The following is a 17,309-nucleotide window of genomic DNA, read 5'->3' as shown; positions in this document are numbered from 1 at the left end:
TCATTAGTCTGGAACAATGACTGAATAAGATGGACAAACACTGCACACCTCCCCTGGAGCAAGGAGAAGGGCAAGCTGCTGGAACTGATGGCTCACTTGCTACCTGACAGTCAAATGGACACGCCCCTAAGTATTCACAATTTCAAGCTTTCATTTAACGGGTTACGGAAGAAAGTTTCATAAAATTACAGTGAAGGTCTCAAGACGCCAGCAGTAAGCTTTGGCTGTTCCCAAACTAGCTGTTAGCTCATCAATACTAAAAAATTTTGAAAACTATTACAACACACAGAGCCATTAAGGAAATGTATGCACAGAAGCACACTTTAAAAATGGCTATAAAATCCATTCAAACTAAATCAAATATCTCCTGATCCCAAGCAGAGAAACTATAGTTTATTAACTGCAGATGAACACATTTTCCAATAATATGTTGTCCACATCTTGACTAAAGTGTGTTGATTCTTTTTCTGCAGACTTCACTTGGACTGGATTACAAAGACTGCCTTATCATTAAAAATGAGAACTACAGCCTTTCTGGAGTCCAGAAAACTTTTTCCAGCTTGAGAGAACTCACCAACTACTTTCAGCACAACAAGCTGCTTCTGGCTGAAATACCTGTCACATTAACTCGCTGCTGTCCTCCACGACCTAAAGGTATCTTTTTCTAGCCTTGTTTTTTTCTCATATACTAGCTGTAACATTATGTGGAACTATATTAAAGGTGTGGAACATTAAAAAAACATTTTAAAAATATTATCTCTGATTATAATCGGTCACTCTGAGTTTAACGTGAAGGCTGAACATCAAAAAGTCTCCTACACTTATTTCCTGAGTTAGCTTCTGATAGACGGTGAAACTTTAGGACAGGTGTCACCAATTCTGGTCCTCGAGGGCTACCATCCTGCTAGTTTCTGTGTTTCCTGCTCTACCACACATGAATGGAGTTATTTAATCCTCTCCTTAACTGTACATTACGCATTCGTTTCAATCAGGTTTGTAGGAGCAAAGAAACAGCTAACGTACAGGATGGTAGCCCTCGAAGACCAGAGTTGGTGACCCCTGCTCTAGGATTTGAAAAGCCTGACACTGTCACTTAACATTCATGGACTCACCCATCTTGACTCACGACGAGAAAGGCTGTTAGTTTAACATCCAGGAAACAGCAGAGAACATCTCGACTAGAAGAAGCTAACCGTTAGCATTAGCAACTCTCCCACACAACAAAACTCCTTCAGGCTTGCGTTATTTGTGGAGAAAAACATCAACATTGTAAGTCAGCGGTAGAGTTGCGTTGCTGTTATCCAATCCAAGACAATATTTTCAGGAAATAAGACTCCAAATCCTGTTGCCAGAAGCTCAGTTGTGATGTGGCTCAATTCTATTTCTTGAAAATAGTGCACCAGTGTTTTTCTTCCCCAAAGTACAACTTACAAGGCATTCATTCCTACTAGAGACCACTGGAAATGTATTTATTTTGTTTAGTTTGATTTTATTTTAAGGACAACACTAAAGACAATGTTACATGTAAGGGCAATGCAACCATTGCTCTGTACAGAGGTTCTCAAGCTACAGGCTAATTTGCAAACCTAGTCCTTGGTAGGACTTTTGGAAACAATAAAATAACAGGTAAAGCATTCATCATCATCACCACACACACACACACACACACACACACACACACACACACACACACACACACACACACACACACACACACACACACACAATCTATGTAAATAAGTGTTTAGCCGATAAGAAACGTCAGTGTCCATGTTTGTTTTTGTTTCAGCCATTTTTTCACCCGGGACTTAAAAGTTGTAAAATTTCTTAACTTTGTTTTATTATTGATAGTAGATTGTTCTAAATCTGAGGTCCTCTAAAAGAGAAAGAGGATTGACCAAATGATGGTTTGCATTTTGGTGGTTTGCGGTCTCCATTGACTAATCCTCTGGTTGTAGCTCCTGTGCTACTGACTTTTACGGTCGGTCTGCTCACCAGCTCTGGGACAATCCCATTTAGACATTTGAATGTCAGTTTATGACAGAGAAGTTTATAAAGTTATCGAAACTTAGGAGAATGTACTTCTCCTGTATTTTGCAGTGGTGCCGCTTCATTGGTTTGTGGTCCAGGGTCTTTTAGGGCTTGTTTGTACACTTGACAGGTTTTAAAGCAGACTGGGTTGCTTTGCTCCAAACAGTTACACAGTAAGAGAGGTGAGACAGAATCATGGGATGCAGGTACAGCTGGGCAGCTTTTACAGGTAAATATGGCCTTATCAGACAGAAGCAGCTGAGGTTGGTCCCAACGGTTCTGGACACTTTTCTGATGTGGGACTCAAATTTAAGATGTCTCTGGGTGTACACCCAGATATTTAAACTCATCCAGTTGTTGGATTTCTTTCTGGTTAATGAAGACAGTAAAGTTGTCAAAAATCTTGTGTTTGATCGTAAAACACACGGAGATGGTTTTGCTGTAGTTTAGGGTCAAAAGGTTATTCCTGAACCAGCAAGACACTCCCACCATCTGTTGATTCAGTAACTTCACAGCCTGTTGGGGAGTCTTTGCGGTCACATAGATGACAGAATAATCGGCATACATTTGGCACTGGACACCTTTACAACTACTGGGTGTATAGACAAGTATAATAATAATAATAATAATAATAATAATAATAATAATAATAATAATAAATAATAATAATAAATATTAATAGACCTAGGATGGAACCTTGTGGAACTCCCATTGTACAGTTTTTTCTGCCTGGTTTAATTCCATTAACTTTAACACACTGTTTTCTGTGTTTTGGATATGGTCTAAACCATTTAATAGCTGTCTGTGAAAATTTTAATTTGCTGAGTTTATGTAGGAGCATCTCGTGATTCACTGTGTTTAAAAACTTTTTTCCAGATCTAAGAAAACTGCTCCAACTCCATTACTGTTGGATCTTTTAACCCTTTGATGCATGAATTATGAAATCTTCAACCATGATTTTTTTAACAATTTTTTTCATTCGTCTTTAGGTGTGAATGAAACAAATTTCAACAAATATTTTTGTAACATTTTGTTAATTTACAAATAATTTATTACATGTCCACCTCAGTGGACAGCGTGCATTCTGAACATGAAATATGTTGGCTTGGCTTACTGAAGTCCAAATGGAGGGGCTCACATGCAATAAAGTCTTCAACAGCTGTGCTTAATAGCAAAAATAAATAAATAACAATTTTGAGTACCTGTCCACTGTAGTGCCCATTATGCATCAAAGGGTTAATATTTTCGGTTAAGTGTTCAACACCTAATTTACTAACTGGGTTTTCCTTAAAAGTCCTAATTCATGAAAAATCAATTTTTGGAGCTTTTGACCATGTTTATTGTTATTTCCCCACAATGGTTTTTTTTGGCTTCACACAGGCATTTTCCCATCTCAGCTGCTAATTCCCTTCAGCTCTGCATATTTTTGCTAAACCAGTGGATGCATACAGCTGGATCATCCAACCTGGATGGGTTGTTTCTGTGTCATCACAGGCTGCTCTTTCTCATCCAGGTAGTCTCACCAGTCCAGATCTCTCCTCCAGTGGACTGTAAACACTAATGCCCAGTCTCTGTGGCTAATCTCCACAGTTGTGAAGAAGGGATTTATTTTCTTAATTAGTCTGCACTTTAAATAATGCTTAGAACCCAAAAACAGATTTTTGTCTGTGAGAGAACAGGATCTGTGTCCAGTCTTCCTGAAGAAGAGTTTAATCTGCACAAATGATTCCTTTTTTTATCTTCAAGAGCTCTCAAAAACCAAGCCAGAATGTTACAACGGTTTCACAGACTGCTTGTTAAACTTCCACCAATACTGGAGTGGGTCTTGGGGCAGATTACTTCTTCAAACTGATGCCATTGTTGAAACCAGCCAATGGAGAAGCCGGGCAGAGGAAAACATACATGCTAACTGCTAGCTGAAGGGCTATAAAGTTTCTATTAAAAAGTCCCATCAGTTTTCAGACTCACTGATGTGTGGTGAAATGTGTACAACCGCATTTGACCGATCCCTGTGGGAAGCAGTGAGCTGCAGACACCACTGTGCTCAGGAACTATTTGGTGGTTTGCCCTAGCCTGGCCAGCCAGACTTTCTCTGTTTAATTCTGCACAGATATTAAACAGAGAGAGTCTGGCTGGCCAGGCTAGGTTTGCCCCCCAATCCAACCCCTTTGAAGCTGAGCATCAAGCAGGGAGGCATCGGGTCCCATTTTAAAGTCTTTGGTATGATGTAACCGAGACTTTAACCCCAACCTTCCAGCCCCAGGATGGACACTCATACCACTAGGCCACTGAGCTGGTATGTGAGTGAGTGTCAGAGACAGAGTGAAACGGATTCATCCCAGGTGCCTTTTTGCCATCCGAGTGGTGCGTTTGTGTGTCTGTCCTGTTTGTGTGTCCGTGTATGTGCATGCTGCGTGTGCAACCCTGCGGGCCCATCTCAAAACTTGAGCATTGTGGACTCGAGTCCCGCTCAGTCTTTCGCTGTCCTTGGGCAACACAATTAACTCGCCTTGCCTGGTGGTGGTCAGAGGGACTGGCGCATTCAGCAGCCTCTGTCAGTGCATCCCAGGGCAGCTGTGGTTACATTGTGGCTCATCATCACAGGTGTGTGAATGTGTGTGTGTTGGTGAATGACTGATTCTGTTGTGGAGCACCTTGGGGGGTTGTAGAACCCTAGAAGGTGCTAATCAAATACAGGCCACTCAGCATTTATCTAATTTTGAAAACACTTTAAATACTTGGGTTCCATCAGGAGTCAATTTTTTTTTAGTTAATGTAATGTAAGCCTCAGGACATAGCACTCAGTCTGGAAATTATCTCATTTTGGTACCTTGATTTCTGGCTTCAATGCATGGGTTGTACTGCACATAATAAACCTTTTTTTCTTTTCCCAAAGAGCTCTCGAATCTTATAATCATAAGAAACAGCAGCTCGGTTGAAGTCCAGGGCTCCCCACCACCTGAAAGGAACAAATTCAGTCATATCCAGTTTCACACCATCAAATATGAAGACCTGAAATGGGTGAGTAATTAAACTGCACACCACACCTGCCACTAAATTATCATTCTTTACTCGTACGCATTCAACTCTGATTTTACTCCAGCTGCTAAAATGGCTAAAAAGTGAGCATTAGGCAGATAAATCAGAGAGGTATTTTAATTTTAAATGTAGTTTTTAGGAGTGTTAATAAATGCTTCATTCAACCTGTCAGGATGAGAGTCTTGGACAGGGCTCCTTCACACGAATCTTTAAAGGTGAAAAAACTGACTATCGTGATGGAGAGAAACACACAACGGAAGTTCTTCTAAAGGAGCTTGATCCAGATCACAAGAACTGCTGGGAGGTGTGTGTTGTTTTCTAGCTGGTTAGAAAACAGATTAGAAAACAGGCTAAAGCTAAATGTGTTTGGATGTTTTATTTTTTTCAGTCATTCTTTGAAGCTGCCAGCTTTATGAGCCAGATTTCACACAAACACCTCCTGCATGTATACGGAGTCAGTGTTCATGGGGACAAAAGTAAGTTGAAGCTTAAGCTGCATGATACTTTATATTTAGGAAAAACAAAAAAAGAAGCAAATTTTTATGTTTATCACTTTTAAAGGGACATTATGGAAGTTTGACAGCCAAAACGTATAGAAATAATAAATTTCTTCTTCATACATTGTCCTGCAATGCCCTGGTCCTGTAGAATGAGCCCTGGCATTTTTACTGTCATTGCCCGTTTTTCTGTAAAATCACAGAAAAAGAGAGCTGCTCGGGTCGAGCAGGCTGCTTCATGCGCGTTCACGCTCAGGCATAGCCCATAGCATTTGCTACCTGTAGATTTAGAGAGGCAGTGCCAACTCAACGACTTTGTCGCTGTTCCTAACGCCTAGTGATGAACCTAGCTACATTTCTGAGGACCTTAGCAACTTTCTGTAGAACTTTCTTCTAGATATTTCCTGCAAATTAGCAACAAAATAGCCATTTTCACTCTGAACCATTCTTTGGTTTGACGTTGTTTCAGGTGTCATCAAGGATATAAATGATACAGATACTGTAAATGTTATTAGAGTGTAGCTCACATTGTAAGATGTCTGACTCCCATGCAGAAAATGTGGGTTTGATTCTGGGTGTGAACATAGTTCATTTAGAGGTTTTTTTTTTACATTAATGGTACATTTTTTTACAGTAAGATGCCCAAATTTTTATTTGAGACTCGCCGAACGGCATTGAATTCACAGATTAAAAAGATGTGGTTTCAACTTTCATTTTTGAACAATTTTTCAAGCAAGGGAGGGGCATGATCTGAGCATGCAGGAGGACTGACCCATCTTAAACCTTTGTCGGCTGTGCTGAAGAGAAAGGTACAGAACTGTCAGGAGCGATCGGCTGAGCTGGAGTGAGGCTTTGAGACCCAGGCGCGGAGAGACTGGTGTTTGGTGTCGAAACTGTTTACAGTGTGGGAAGTTCTCTTCCCGGATGGTTCTCAGAGTTGGCAGATTAGGCTTTGTCTTAGAATGGGTTGGCGTCTATCATGAGATGATGACTGAGTGCCGGCTCAGCTGTGACAGGTCCTTAAATAGGCTCAGCGGGATGACGTCACCGGGAAGCGTCGGTGACAGGGATGCTGGGAATTGGAGTGCAGTGCCAGCCAGGCCCGCAGAGGAGGTTAAGAGGAGGAGTTCATGACAAGAACCAAATTATTTAATTAATTAGCAGCACGTTCTCCTGTCCTCTGTCCTCCGGGCCACACACACACGCACGGGACTGTCTCAGCTGTTATTTTTGTTAAGGAGTGTGCACGTACAGCATGCGTGCCTCGTGCACGAGCCTACTATTGAAGCTGCCGGTACACTTTTGGCCTGAGGGGGCAATCACGAGCATAAAATTTCAAAAGTCCGTAAAGTCCCTTTAATGAATAAAATTCACTATTCTTCATTGTACACTAAGTAATTTGAGCACAAATCACAAATGACTGAGCTCAGCCTTTAGTCATGTGGGTGAACATTTGAGGATGTGTGTCAGCTGTAAATGTTTGCTCTTGTGTCTTTCAGACATCATGGTACAGGAGTTCGTTAAGCATGGGGCCCTTGACCTTTACTTGAAACGAGAGAAATCATTATCAGTCAGCTGGAAACTCAATGTAGCAAAACAGCTGGCATGTGTCCTGAATTTTCTGGTAAAAAAAACTTGAACATAAAACAAGTTAAGTCATTTTAAATTAGATGGTTCTTCAAGGTGATAATTGCCTTGCAGGAAGAGCAAAGCATCATACATGGAAACATCTGTGCTAAAAACCTGCTGCTTGTAAGGGAAGAAGACCCATCTCAGGGCATCTCTCCATTTATCAAGCTGAGTGACCCTGGCATCAATGTGGCCATGCTGGGAAAAGATGGTAACATAAAAATAGTTAATTCACACATATTTTTGTCTTTTGTGCATGCATACTAACTAATTGTGTTTTTTGAATTGCCCATTTAGCTTTAAATAAAAAAACTTTAACTTCTTTCTTACAACTACTTTTACACACAAGATTATTATATTTGAGTAATGAACAAAAAAGTGGCCTTGTCAGTTATCATGCACAGGATCCCTTGGATAGCCCCTGAGTCACTGGCTGCTCCAGACAACCTGACCCACGAGTGCGACAAGTGGAGCTTTGGTGCCACAGTGTGGGAAATCTTCAACAATGGAAACCCTCCATTGCAAGGCTGGAGCCTAGAAGAGGTAAAGCTAGTGTAGCGGTGCAGGATAGTGCATTTATGTGGAATATACTCTAAGTTTCATAAGTCACCATAGGCTCGTTTCGGGATTTCCTGATATTACATCAATTTGTATCGCATTTCACATCATAAAGCTTTAAAAGAGAGAGAAGACAGGATTCAATGGCTCTGAGGTAAAGTTGTCTTTGTGGACAGGTAAAAATTACAGTAGTTTGTCTTTTGTTGGAGATCATTAACTCATTCATTTGCAATACTTTTTAATGGTACAACATTTTTCTACATATGGCATTTTAGGGTGTCTGAAATAATTAATGTTTTTTAATCACACTGCTCAAAAATAAAGGGAACACTTAAACGACACAATGTAACTTTAAGTTAATCGCACTTCTGTGAAATCAAACTGTCCACTTAGGAAACTACACTGATAACCAAACAGTTTCACTGCTGTTGTGCAATTGGAAAAGACAACAGGTGGAAATTATAGGCAATTAGCAAGACATCTCTAATAAAGGAGTGGTTCTGCAGGTGGTGACCACAGACCACTTCTCAGTTCCTCTGCTTTCTGCCTGATGGTTTGGTCACTTTTGAATGCTGGTGGTGCGTTCACTCTAGTGGTGGCATGAGATAGAGTCTACAACCCACACAAGTGGCTCAGGCAGTGCAGCTCTTCCAGGATGGTGCATCAATGCATGCTATGGCAAGAAGGTTTGCTGTGTTTGTCAGCATAGTGCCCAGAGCATGGAGGTGCTATCTGGAGACAGGTCAGTACATCAGGAAACATGGAGAAGGCTGTAGAAGGGCAAAAAACCCAGTAGCAGAACTGCAACCTCCACATTTATGCAAGGAGGAACAGGAGGAGCACTGCCTGAGCCCTGCAGGATGACCTCCAGCAGGCCACAGATGTGCATGTGTCTGCTCAAACGGTCAGAAACTGACTCCATGAGGGTGGTATGAGGGCCCAACGTCCACAGGTGGGGCTGTGCTTACAAACCAACACCACACAGAATGTTTGGCATTTGCCAGAGAACACCAAGATTGGCTAATTCACCACTGCCCTGTGCTCTTCACAGATGAAAGTAGGTTCACACTGAGCACATGTGACAGTCATGACAAAGTCTGGAGATGCCGTGGAGAACGTTCTGCTGCCTGCAACATCCTCCAGCATGACCGGTTTGGCAGTGGGTCAGTAATCGTGTGGGGTGGCATTTCTTTGGGGGGCTGCACAGCCCTCCATGTGCTCGACAGAGGTAGCCTGACAGCCATTAGGTACCGAGATGAGATCTTCAGATTTCTTCTTCTAGACCATATGCTGGTGCAGTTGGCCCTGGGTTCCTTCTAATGCAAGACAATACTAAACCTCATGTGGCTGGAGTGTGTCAGCAGCTCCTGCAAGATGAAGATGGATGCTATGGACTAGCCCACCCATTCTCAGATCTGAATCCAACTGAGTACATCAGAGACATCAGCCTTTTTACAAGACACACCATGCTGGCAAATCGGCGTAATATTACCGCAATGGTATGTCTATAAATGCCATGCCGGCATGGCGTTGCGGGAATTTTGCGGCATTCATTCCGCCTTGCTTGCTTGTAATATTGCGGTAATGGTCTGCCATATCCGCCCTGGCGCAACAGAGGCAGATGTCATGATGACGTGGGGAGTTACTGCTGAGCCCCGGCTGGCAAATTTATTGAAAATGAAAGTAAACACAGGAAATAAGGTTTGCTTTTTGAACAAAATCAGCTGAGATGGCAAACTGGAGCGCCGCAGCGCCCCACGAGCCTCTCTGTTAGAGCTGAAGCTCAGATCACCAGAGACTGCACAGGGACTGATGGGGACAGACACCTTTAGGAGCTGCTTGTTAAAAAACGTAACGATCATGGCTTCAATTGCAATAAAAAGCAAGTTATGTCCAAGATAAACGAAAGTCTGCGGCAGCGCAGAGACCGTCCCCATACCCCCTTTATGCCGCCATCACCTGATCTTTTATGAAATTGCCACGATTGCGCCACATTACCGCCACGGTCTGATCTTATAAACGGCCTTTATCCTCCCCAGGGAGCTGCGGCAAATCCCGTTTTGGAAATGCTATGGTCCTGTAAAAACAGCTATCATATTTCACCCATTCACCAACACCATGGTGCACCAAAAGAAAGAAAGAAAAAAAATCTTTTATATAGCGCCTCTCAAGATAAAAGTCACGAGGTGATCCACAAGAACAAATACATTTTTAAATATAAAAATTATTTTAAATGATTCAAAAACATGGTTAAAATGAGGAAAAAATACTATTAAAAAAATGTTATTAAAAAATGTAAGGAAAGGGAAAGAGACAATGAATAGTAAAGAGAGAAAGTGGATCACAGACTGTCCAGGAGTTGGCGGATACTTTAGCCCAGATCTGGGAAAAGATCCCTCAGCAGACCATCTACAACCTTATCAGGAGCATGCCCAGGCGTGTCATACAGACTTGTGGAGGCCTCTCACACACACACACACACACACACACACACACACACACACACACACACACACACACACACACACACACACACACACACACACACACACACACACACACACACACACACACACACACACACACACACACACACCTGAACCTTTTTTAGACTTGTTGGACAAGTTGTTGTTTTTTTTTTGCACATTCAACTATGTAAAGAACAAAGCATTTAATAAGAATATTTCATGCATTCAGATCTACATATGATGTCTTATTTTTGTATTCCCTTTACTTTTTGAGCAGTGTAGTTGCTTGATACATTTCAATGACAACCTTTAGAAAATGATGTCATAGTCCCAGTTTCAGCCTAACCTGCAACCCATCATTATCACTATTTCCTGTGTTTACTGTTCAAATTCAGTGTGCAAGCTGTTTGCACAGGCGCCACACCTTCCTTCCTGTTTTTGGTGAACTTTTGATGCACTTGTGTTTCTGTGTGGACATGGCCCGAGGGTTGAAGCCTTATCGGCAATAACTTTGACCTATTTTACCACTGTTGTGTAATAAGGTATATGTGCGTATATATGAATGCTTTCTTTGAAATGCTACTATACCTTGTAATTTGTGTTAGTTCACCTTCTTTGGATTGGTAACACAACCAAGAAAATTCTTGCATTCTTTACCATGGCAAGCAAGTTTAACAAAAAAAAAAAAAAAACATCAACATGGGACAGTAATTCTGAACATCCTTGCCTTTCATTATTGCACCAGTGACACAAGCAAGTTCACCTTGTTTTGTTTTGATGGGTCAATGGGAAAGCTGGCCTGGTAGGAACTTGAGGGTTGTAGCTTCGCTGCGATTTTAGTTTATAAGGCTTTTTTCATTTGGGTCAAAACTAAACAGCCTATTCCAGAGTGAGTAGTTGCAAACTACACTAATTTCAGGTTTCAGTGCATGTTTCATAGGAAACTCATAGCCTGGCCTGCCAGACTCATCCTCTGCTTAAGTCTGCACAGAGAAAGAGTCTGGGAACTCTCCTATTCAAATAACCCCACCCCGTAAGAATTCTAACTGGGCCAATCAGCGCTGAATAGCGTACGTCACACACCATAACGCCGAGTTTGTCGAACATGGCGACTGAAGCGAAGTTCGCCGCGTCTCTTTCCTCTGGTCTAAATGACTTGGACATGTCTTTAAAACAACAAGTAGAAGCACTAAAAGCCTCGTTTCTAAAGAAAGATGTTTGCGCCAACGTCCGAACCCATTTTTGACTACAGCTAAAAAACTACAGTGTCGCGGACGTCACACACAGCGACAGTCAGTTTCTCATAAACAACGAAGACAGCGGCGGAGTTCTCTACGGCTCTTTCCTCTGTTCTAAATTAGTCAAATGTCTTTAAAACCACGAGTAGAAGAGCTAAAAGCCTTTCTTCTGAAAAAATAAAAGATGTATGCGCCGTTGCCAGATGCCTTTTTTTTCCAACCGCTAGAAAACTACAACGTTGTGCGGTACTTTTTTCTGACTGGTTACTTTTGAGCTGCCTAGTCCCGCCCTCAAGTGCCTCTCTGCCTGTGAGTTGCCAGACTTTTCTCTGTGCAGAATTAAAAAGAGGAGTCTAGCAGGCCAGGCTAGGAAACTCACTGCTTAGCTAAAAAGTCAAACTGGAGTTTGTGACTGCTTCAGAAAAAAATGCTAATTTTATCCTCTGATCAGAAAATTATGACTAAAGCTTTTAATCACTATTAGATATCAATATGTCATAATCTGAAAGATCTCTATTCATCTTTGGTATGTTCTTACTGTGTCTACTGCAAAACATCCTCAGAGCTGACGCTGATGGTGGCGTCACTTCCTACTCCGTTTATCTGGGGGCAGCAGAGGAAGTTGTTGCCCTCTGCTGCCCGCTCTCCCCTCTCCGATGATGCAGTCCCATACGCAATCCAATGTGTAGACCCCATCATTTCTGTTCATGGTCCCGCATCCACGTCTCCTTATCTCGATAGCTTCTTTTATTCATCTTTTGTATTTCTGTTGTTTGGTGTTTATGATCCTTGCGTTGTCCCAGTCCATTGGTTTTCTCTTGTGCAGTGATCTGTTACGGCTGACTTCTTTATTGTGCTTTCTGCTTCTTGTTTTGCTGCTCTTGTGTGTTTTCGACTTGCCACTTTCTCGCACTCCTTTCTATGTTCTATTGTTCGTGTGTTGAGTTGGCGCCCGGTTTCTCCTATGTATGTTTTATTGCAGAGTTTGCATGGGATTTTGTAAACAACTTCACATTTATGTCCAGCTGGTATCTTGTCTTTTGGGTGTACTAATCTGTTTCTAACTGTTGTGTGTGGTTTTGTTGGTGTGTTTATGTTGTGTTTTTTCATTGTTGCTCTTATTTTTTCTGTTATGCCTTTGATGTATGGTAGGGTTATCACTGGTTTTGGTTCTTGTCTTTCTGGGTTTCTGGTTCTTTGCTTTGGTTGTTCTTTTCTTTCTTTCTGTTGTTGTTTGTTGTTTTCCTTTGTTTATTGCCCATGTCGGGTATCCGCAGGTCTTTAAAGCGTGTTGTATGTGTTTGTCCTCTTGTTTAAGGTCTCTTTCTTCTGTTATCATGTTTGCTCGGTGATATAATGTTCTGATTACTGACATTTTGTGTATGGTGGGGTGTTCTGATGTCCATAATAGATATTGGTCTGTGTGTGTTGGTTTCCTGTATGTGTTTATGTTTAGGGTCCCGTTGGTCTGTCTGGTGATTTTCATATCCATAAATGCTATACTGCCTTCTGTTTCTGACTCATATGTGAACTTTATGCTGCCTGTGTCATCAATGTTATTCAAGTGTTGTGTTAGTGCTTCTGTTAGTCCTTTTGGTATGATTTCCAGTATGTCGTCTACGTAGCATTTCCATAATTTTGTTTAGCAGTTTGGGGGGGAAGTGGCTATGGCTTTTTGCTCCAGGTCTTCCACGAAAAACTCGCACAAGGTGGCTGATAACAGGTTACCCATGGCGAAGCCTTCCAGTTGTGTGTATATTGTGTTGTCATATGTGAAGTGAGTTAGCTACCAGTCCTATCAGTTGTGCTATGTCATCTGCTGTGAGGGTTTGTTCTTTTGTGTAAAGCTTTGTCCTGTCTGATTCTGTTAACTATTATGTCTATGGTTTTTTGGGTTGGTGTTTTTGTGAACAGGGATGTGACGTCATTTGATATGAGTATGTCGTTGTCTTCTATCTTCTAACCCTTTTGGCAAAAGAACTAAAAAAGAAGATAACAACATTCTCATCTCACATGACACACATACAACACGCTTTAAAGACCTGCGGATACTCGACATGGGCAATAAACTAAGGAAAACAACAAACAACAACCAAAAAAAAACAACAATGTAAACAAACAACCAGAAACCCAGAAAGACAAGAACCAAACCCAGTGATAACCCTACCAAACATCAAAGGCATAACAAAAATAAGAGCAACAATGAAAAAACACAACATAAACACACCAACAAAACCATACACAACAGTTAGAAACAGACTAGTACACCCAAAAGACAAAATATCAGCTGGACATAAATGTGGAGTCGTTTACGAAATCCCATGCAAACTCTGCAGTAAAACATACATAGGAGAAACCGAACGCCAACTCAACACACGAACAATAGAACATAGAAAGGAGTGCGAGAGAGAAACAAGTTGAAAACACACAAGAGCAGCAAAACAAGAAGCAGAAAGCACAATAAAGAAGTCAGCCGTAACAGATCACTGCACAAGAGAAAACCATATAATGGACTGGGACACAAGGATCATAAACACCGAACAACAGAAATACAAAAGATGGATAAAAGAAGCAATCGAGATAAGGAGACGTGGATGTGGGACCATGAACAGGGACGATGGGGTCTACAAACTGGATCGCGCATGAGACTGCATCATCAGAGAGGGGAGAGCGGGCAGCAGAGGGTGACAACGTCCTCTGCTGCCCCCGGATAAACGGAGTAGGAAATGACGCCACCATCAGCGTCAGCTCTGAGGATGTTTTGCAGTCGGCAAACGAAACGTTAGCAAGGTAAAGAGAAACCTTTCCTGTGTTTTAAAAAAGAACCATAAATGGAATTAGATCTCTATTCAGCTTGTTGGTGGTACTGATACATCTTTTGTAGAAGGAGAAGTTTTATGAGAACAAGCAACAGCTGCCTCCCTCCCAGTGGACAGAGCTGGCCGATCTGATTGGTCAGTGTATGAGCTACGATCTAGCTTTCAGACCCTCCTGTCGCAGCATCATCCGTCAGCTCAACAGCCTTGTCACATCAGGTAACAATGTGAGCCTGGTGAATAGAGTTACTATATCACAATTATTGATGCTAAATCACTTTTCACTGTTTCATTAGATTATGAGATACTGCACGCTACAGAGTCGGTCACACAGAATCATGTGGGCAAAGTTTTCCGTCTCGCTCAGGATGACCACACTGTGTTTGATGAGAGGTATTTACGTTACATCTTCCCACTGGGAAAAGTAAGTGTGGATCTACAGATAATGAAATGACATATTTTAGAGACATTCATGTACAGTATTACTGTATACTCTTGTTTAGGGTGTCATCTCTGTCGCCTTGAATAGTCAGTTATTCAAACGTTCCTCTGATTGGGTTCTTTCTGCAGCAGGTGCATGATAACATCTTTCATTCAAACCTCATTTCAGGGAAACTTTGGCAGAGTTGAACTGTGTCGCTATGATCCGCTGGGTGACAACACCGGTGAGCTTGTGGCCGTGAAGAAGCTGCAGCCCAACCAGCAGTCGAGTCTGGAAAAATTCCTCAGAGAGATCGAAACCCTTAGTGTTTTACATTCTGACTACATTGTCACCTACAGAGGGGTCTGCTACAGCATGGGTAAAGCACACACACTTTATTCCCAAATCACCCTTTTCATTAAAACAGTTCAATGTTTTTGCACAGAAATATTAACTGGAACTATTTTACTAGTGGTACGAAATGGTAAAAGTTTGCTTGTTTGCAGGCCACCCCAGCATGAGCTTAGTGATGGAGTACTTGCCCTACGGTAGCCTCATTGCCTACATGGAGAGCAACAGGCAAAACATCAGCACCAGGCGGATGCTGCTCTTTGCTTCTCAGATCTGCAAGGTGACGATCACCACAGGCTTCAAATAAATACTTCCTCTCATAAAATACCATGCCTTTCTTCAAAGAAATCAAAAAGCAGACAAATGTTTTTAAGATAGTATAAGTCTCAGTTGCTACATTCTTTTGACCAACTCAGATTTGTTTTAACTGTGCAAGGTAAAAACAATAATGTTATTTTTCTCTTTTAATTTCCTCAGGGGATGGAGTACCTTCAGAGTCTGTGTTACGTCCATCGAGACCTTGCAGCCAGAAATATTCTTGTTGCCAACGAGTCGCTGGTAAAAATAGCTGATTTTGGCCTGACCAAGCTGCTTACAATGAACATGGAGTACTACTGCATCGCAAACCTTAAAGGGAACCCTCTCTACTGGTATGTTCTATTCAACGTACAAACAAGGAATGTACACTTTCAAGTATTTGAACCACTGGACTTGTCTTTACAGCTCTTAAGTTGCCTGCAACAAGACTGATTCCTGGAAAACTGTCAAATCGGGTTCAATGAGAACAGAAAGGACTTTCCTAGAAAGATTGGAAATCACTGCTTATTAAAAGTTCTGAGAGCAAATGCACTGTCTGGCCAAAAAGACAGAAAACCAAATAAACATGAATAACCACACCTTAAACAAGCCAGTAAGGCCTGACCAAATAAACATGCAGAAAGTCAGAGCGTGAAAAATAGCGGTCACTGTCATGCTGTAGATGTTGTTTTTAAGGAAGACCTCATTGTTATCTCTCCATAAAAACATTCATCTTTATTGTATTGCAGGCTGGCTCCAGAATCCCTCAGTGAATACAAATTTTCCCACAAATCAGACGTTTGGAGTTTTGGGATCCTTCTCCATGAGCTCTTCTCCTTCTGTGATAAGAACTATAGTCCAAAGAAAGTAAGGACATGAATTAAAGCAGGATGCTTAAGTTGTGTTGTAAAATACTGAGCATGGTTGTTTTGTTTAGTTGTACCTGCAGAAGTTTGAACACAACATGGACGGCTTGTCCATTCCCATGTTTCTGCACAACATCCTGTATGAGAACTGGAGGCTGCCGGCTCCTCCTACCTGCCCACTCAAGGTACATTCACTCTAACATTACTAGAATTTTAGTAAAGTATAAAAAATGTATTTTTTTCCTTGTCTTTATTCCATAATCTGCTTTTACATGCATGTTATTCCTGTGATGACCCCAGGTATACAGCCTGATGAGGAAATGCTGGGAGTACCATTCTGCTGAGCGTCCAGATTTTCCCAACCTGACAGATCAGATAGAAAACATCATGCAGGAAGAAAGAGAGAACCCAAAAGGCTGAAAACCAGCCCCATTACCAGAACTATGTAGTGTATAGATGCCTCTTTTGATTACCAGGATTATATTTAGCTTTATCTCTCCATCTCAGTCCTGAACTGAAACAGCCACATTGACAAGCAGATCCTGGATCTAATAAAACTTGAGCTGTTTTGTGAATTATAAACTTTGTCTGAGGTTTAATGAAAACTTGTTTAGCGTTCCATTGCAAATACAAAACTAGTGTTAAAATTGTTGCTTCAAAAGGTTTTAGTAGCATGCTGACTGCTGGAGAATCAAAAGTTGACTGAAACAAGTACAGGTAAAATATGCAATGTGTCTGTTTTTTGAAAGGATGAAATTGCTGACTTCAACATCACACCTTTATTTTAAGGATATACTATGATAGTTCTGTAAATAAAATATTATCAGTTTGGTTATGTTTCTGAAATTGCAAGTAAAATATTTTGTTTTTTATTTTTTGTGCAATGCTTTCTCATGTTTTCATTAAAATAATTGACTGAATAACTCTTTTAGGTAATAACTATTATGTGGTTTGTAAAATTTGCTTTGAATCATTTTTTCTGCCTCTGCAAATATGAAGAGGTGCTTAGTATTTTTCTGTTAAATGTTTGACAGTTGTTTATTTTTTTCTGTTTGTTCTGACTTGCTAAATAAACGTTTGCAGACTTTTTTCTTATAA

At 41.2% G+C, this 17,309-nt stretch overlaps 1 protein-coding gene across 1 annotated transcript in view; it reads left to right on the top strand.

The window, feature by feature from the left end:
- jak3 (Janus kinase 3 (a protein tyrosine kinase, leukocyte)) overlaps positions 1-17,309 on the top strand; it is a 30,668-nt gene extending 13,359 nt beyond the window's left edge. Inside the window, exons 11-25 of the mRNA XM_015970819.3 lie at positions 474-654; positions 4,928-5,052; positions 5,243-5,374; positions 5,459-5,546; positions 7,067-7,191; positions 7,269-7,407; positions 7,588-7,739; positions 14,345-14,495; positions 14,573-14,700; positions 14,887-15,076; positions 15,204-15,328; positions 15,526-15,698; positions 16,095-16,212; positions 16,283-16,396; positions 16,512-17,309. Coding sequence (XP_015826305.3) covers positions 474-654; positions 4,928-5,052; positions 5,243-5,374; positions 5,459-5,546; positions 7,067-7,191; positions 7,269-7,407; positions 7,588-7,739; positions 14,345-14,495; positions 14,573-14,700; positions 14,887-15,076; positions 15,204-15,328; positions 15,526-15,698; positions 16,095-16,212; positions 16,283-16,396; positions 16,512-16,631 — 2,061 coding nt within the window. The 3' untranslated portion in view covers positions 16,632-17,309. The remainder of the gene's footprint in view (positions 1-473; positions 655-4,927; positions 5,053-5,242; positions 5,375-5,458; positions 5,547-7,066; positions 7,192-7,268; positions 7,408-7,587; positions 7,740-14,344; positions 14,496-14,572; positions 14,701-14,886; positions 15,077-15,203; positions 15,329-15,525; positions 15,699-16,094; positions 16,213-16,282; positions 16,397-16,511) is intronic.

This window comes from Nothobranchius furzeri, chromosome 8, assembly GCF_043380555.1.
Source record: "Nothobranchius furzeri strain GRZ-AD chromosome 8, NfurGRZ-RIMD1, whole genome shotgun sequence".
In the NCBI taxonomy this organism is placed as follows: Eukaryota; Metazoa; Chordata; class Actinopteri; order Cyprinodontiformes; family Nothobranchiidae; genus Nothobranchius; species Nothobranchius furzeri.
Note: the sequence above shows the minus strand (reverse complement) of the source record. Positions and strands in the feature narration are given on the sequence as shown.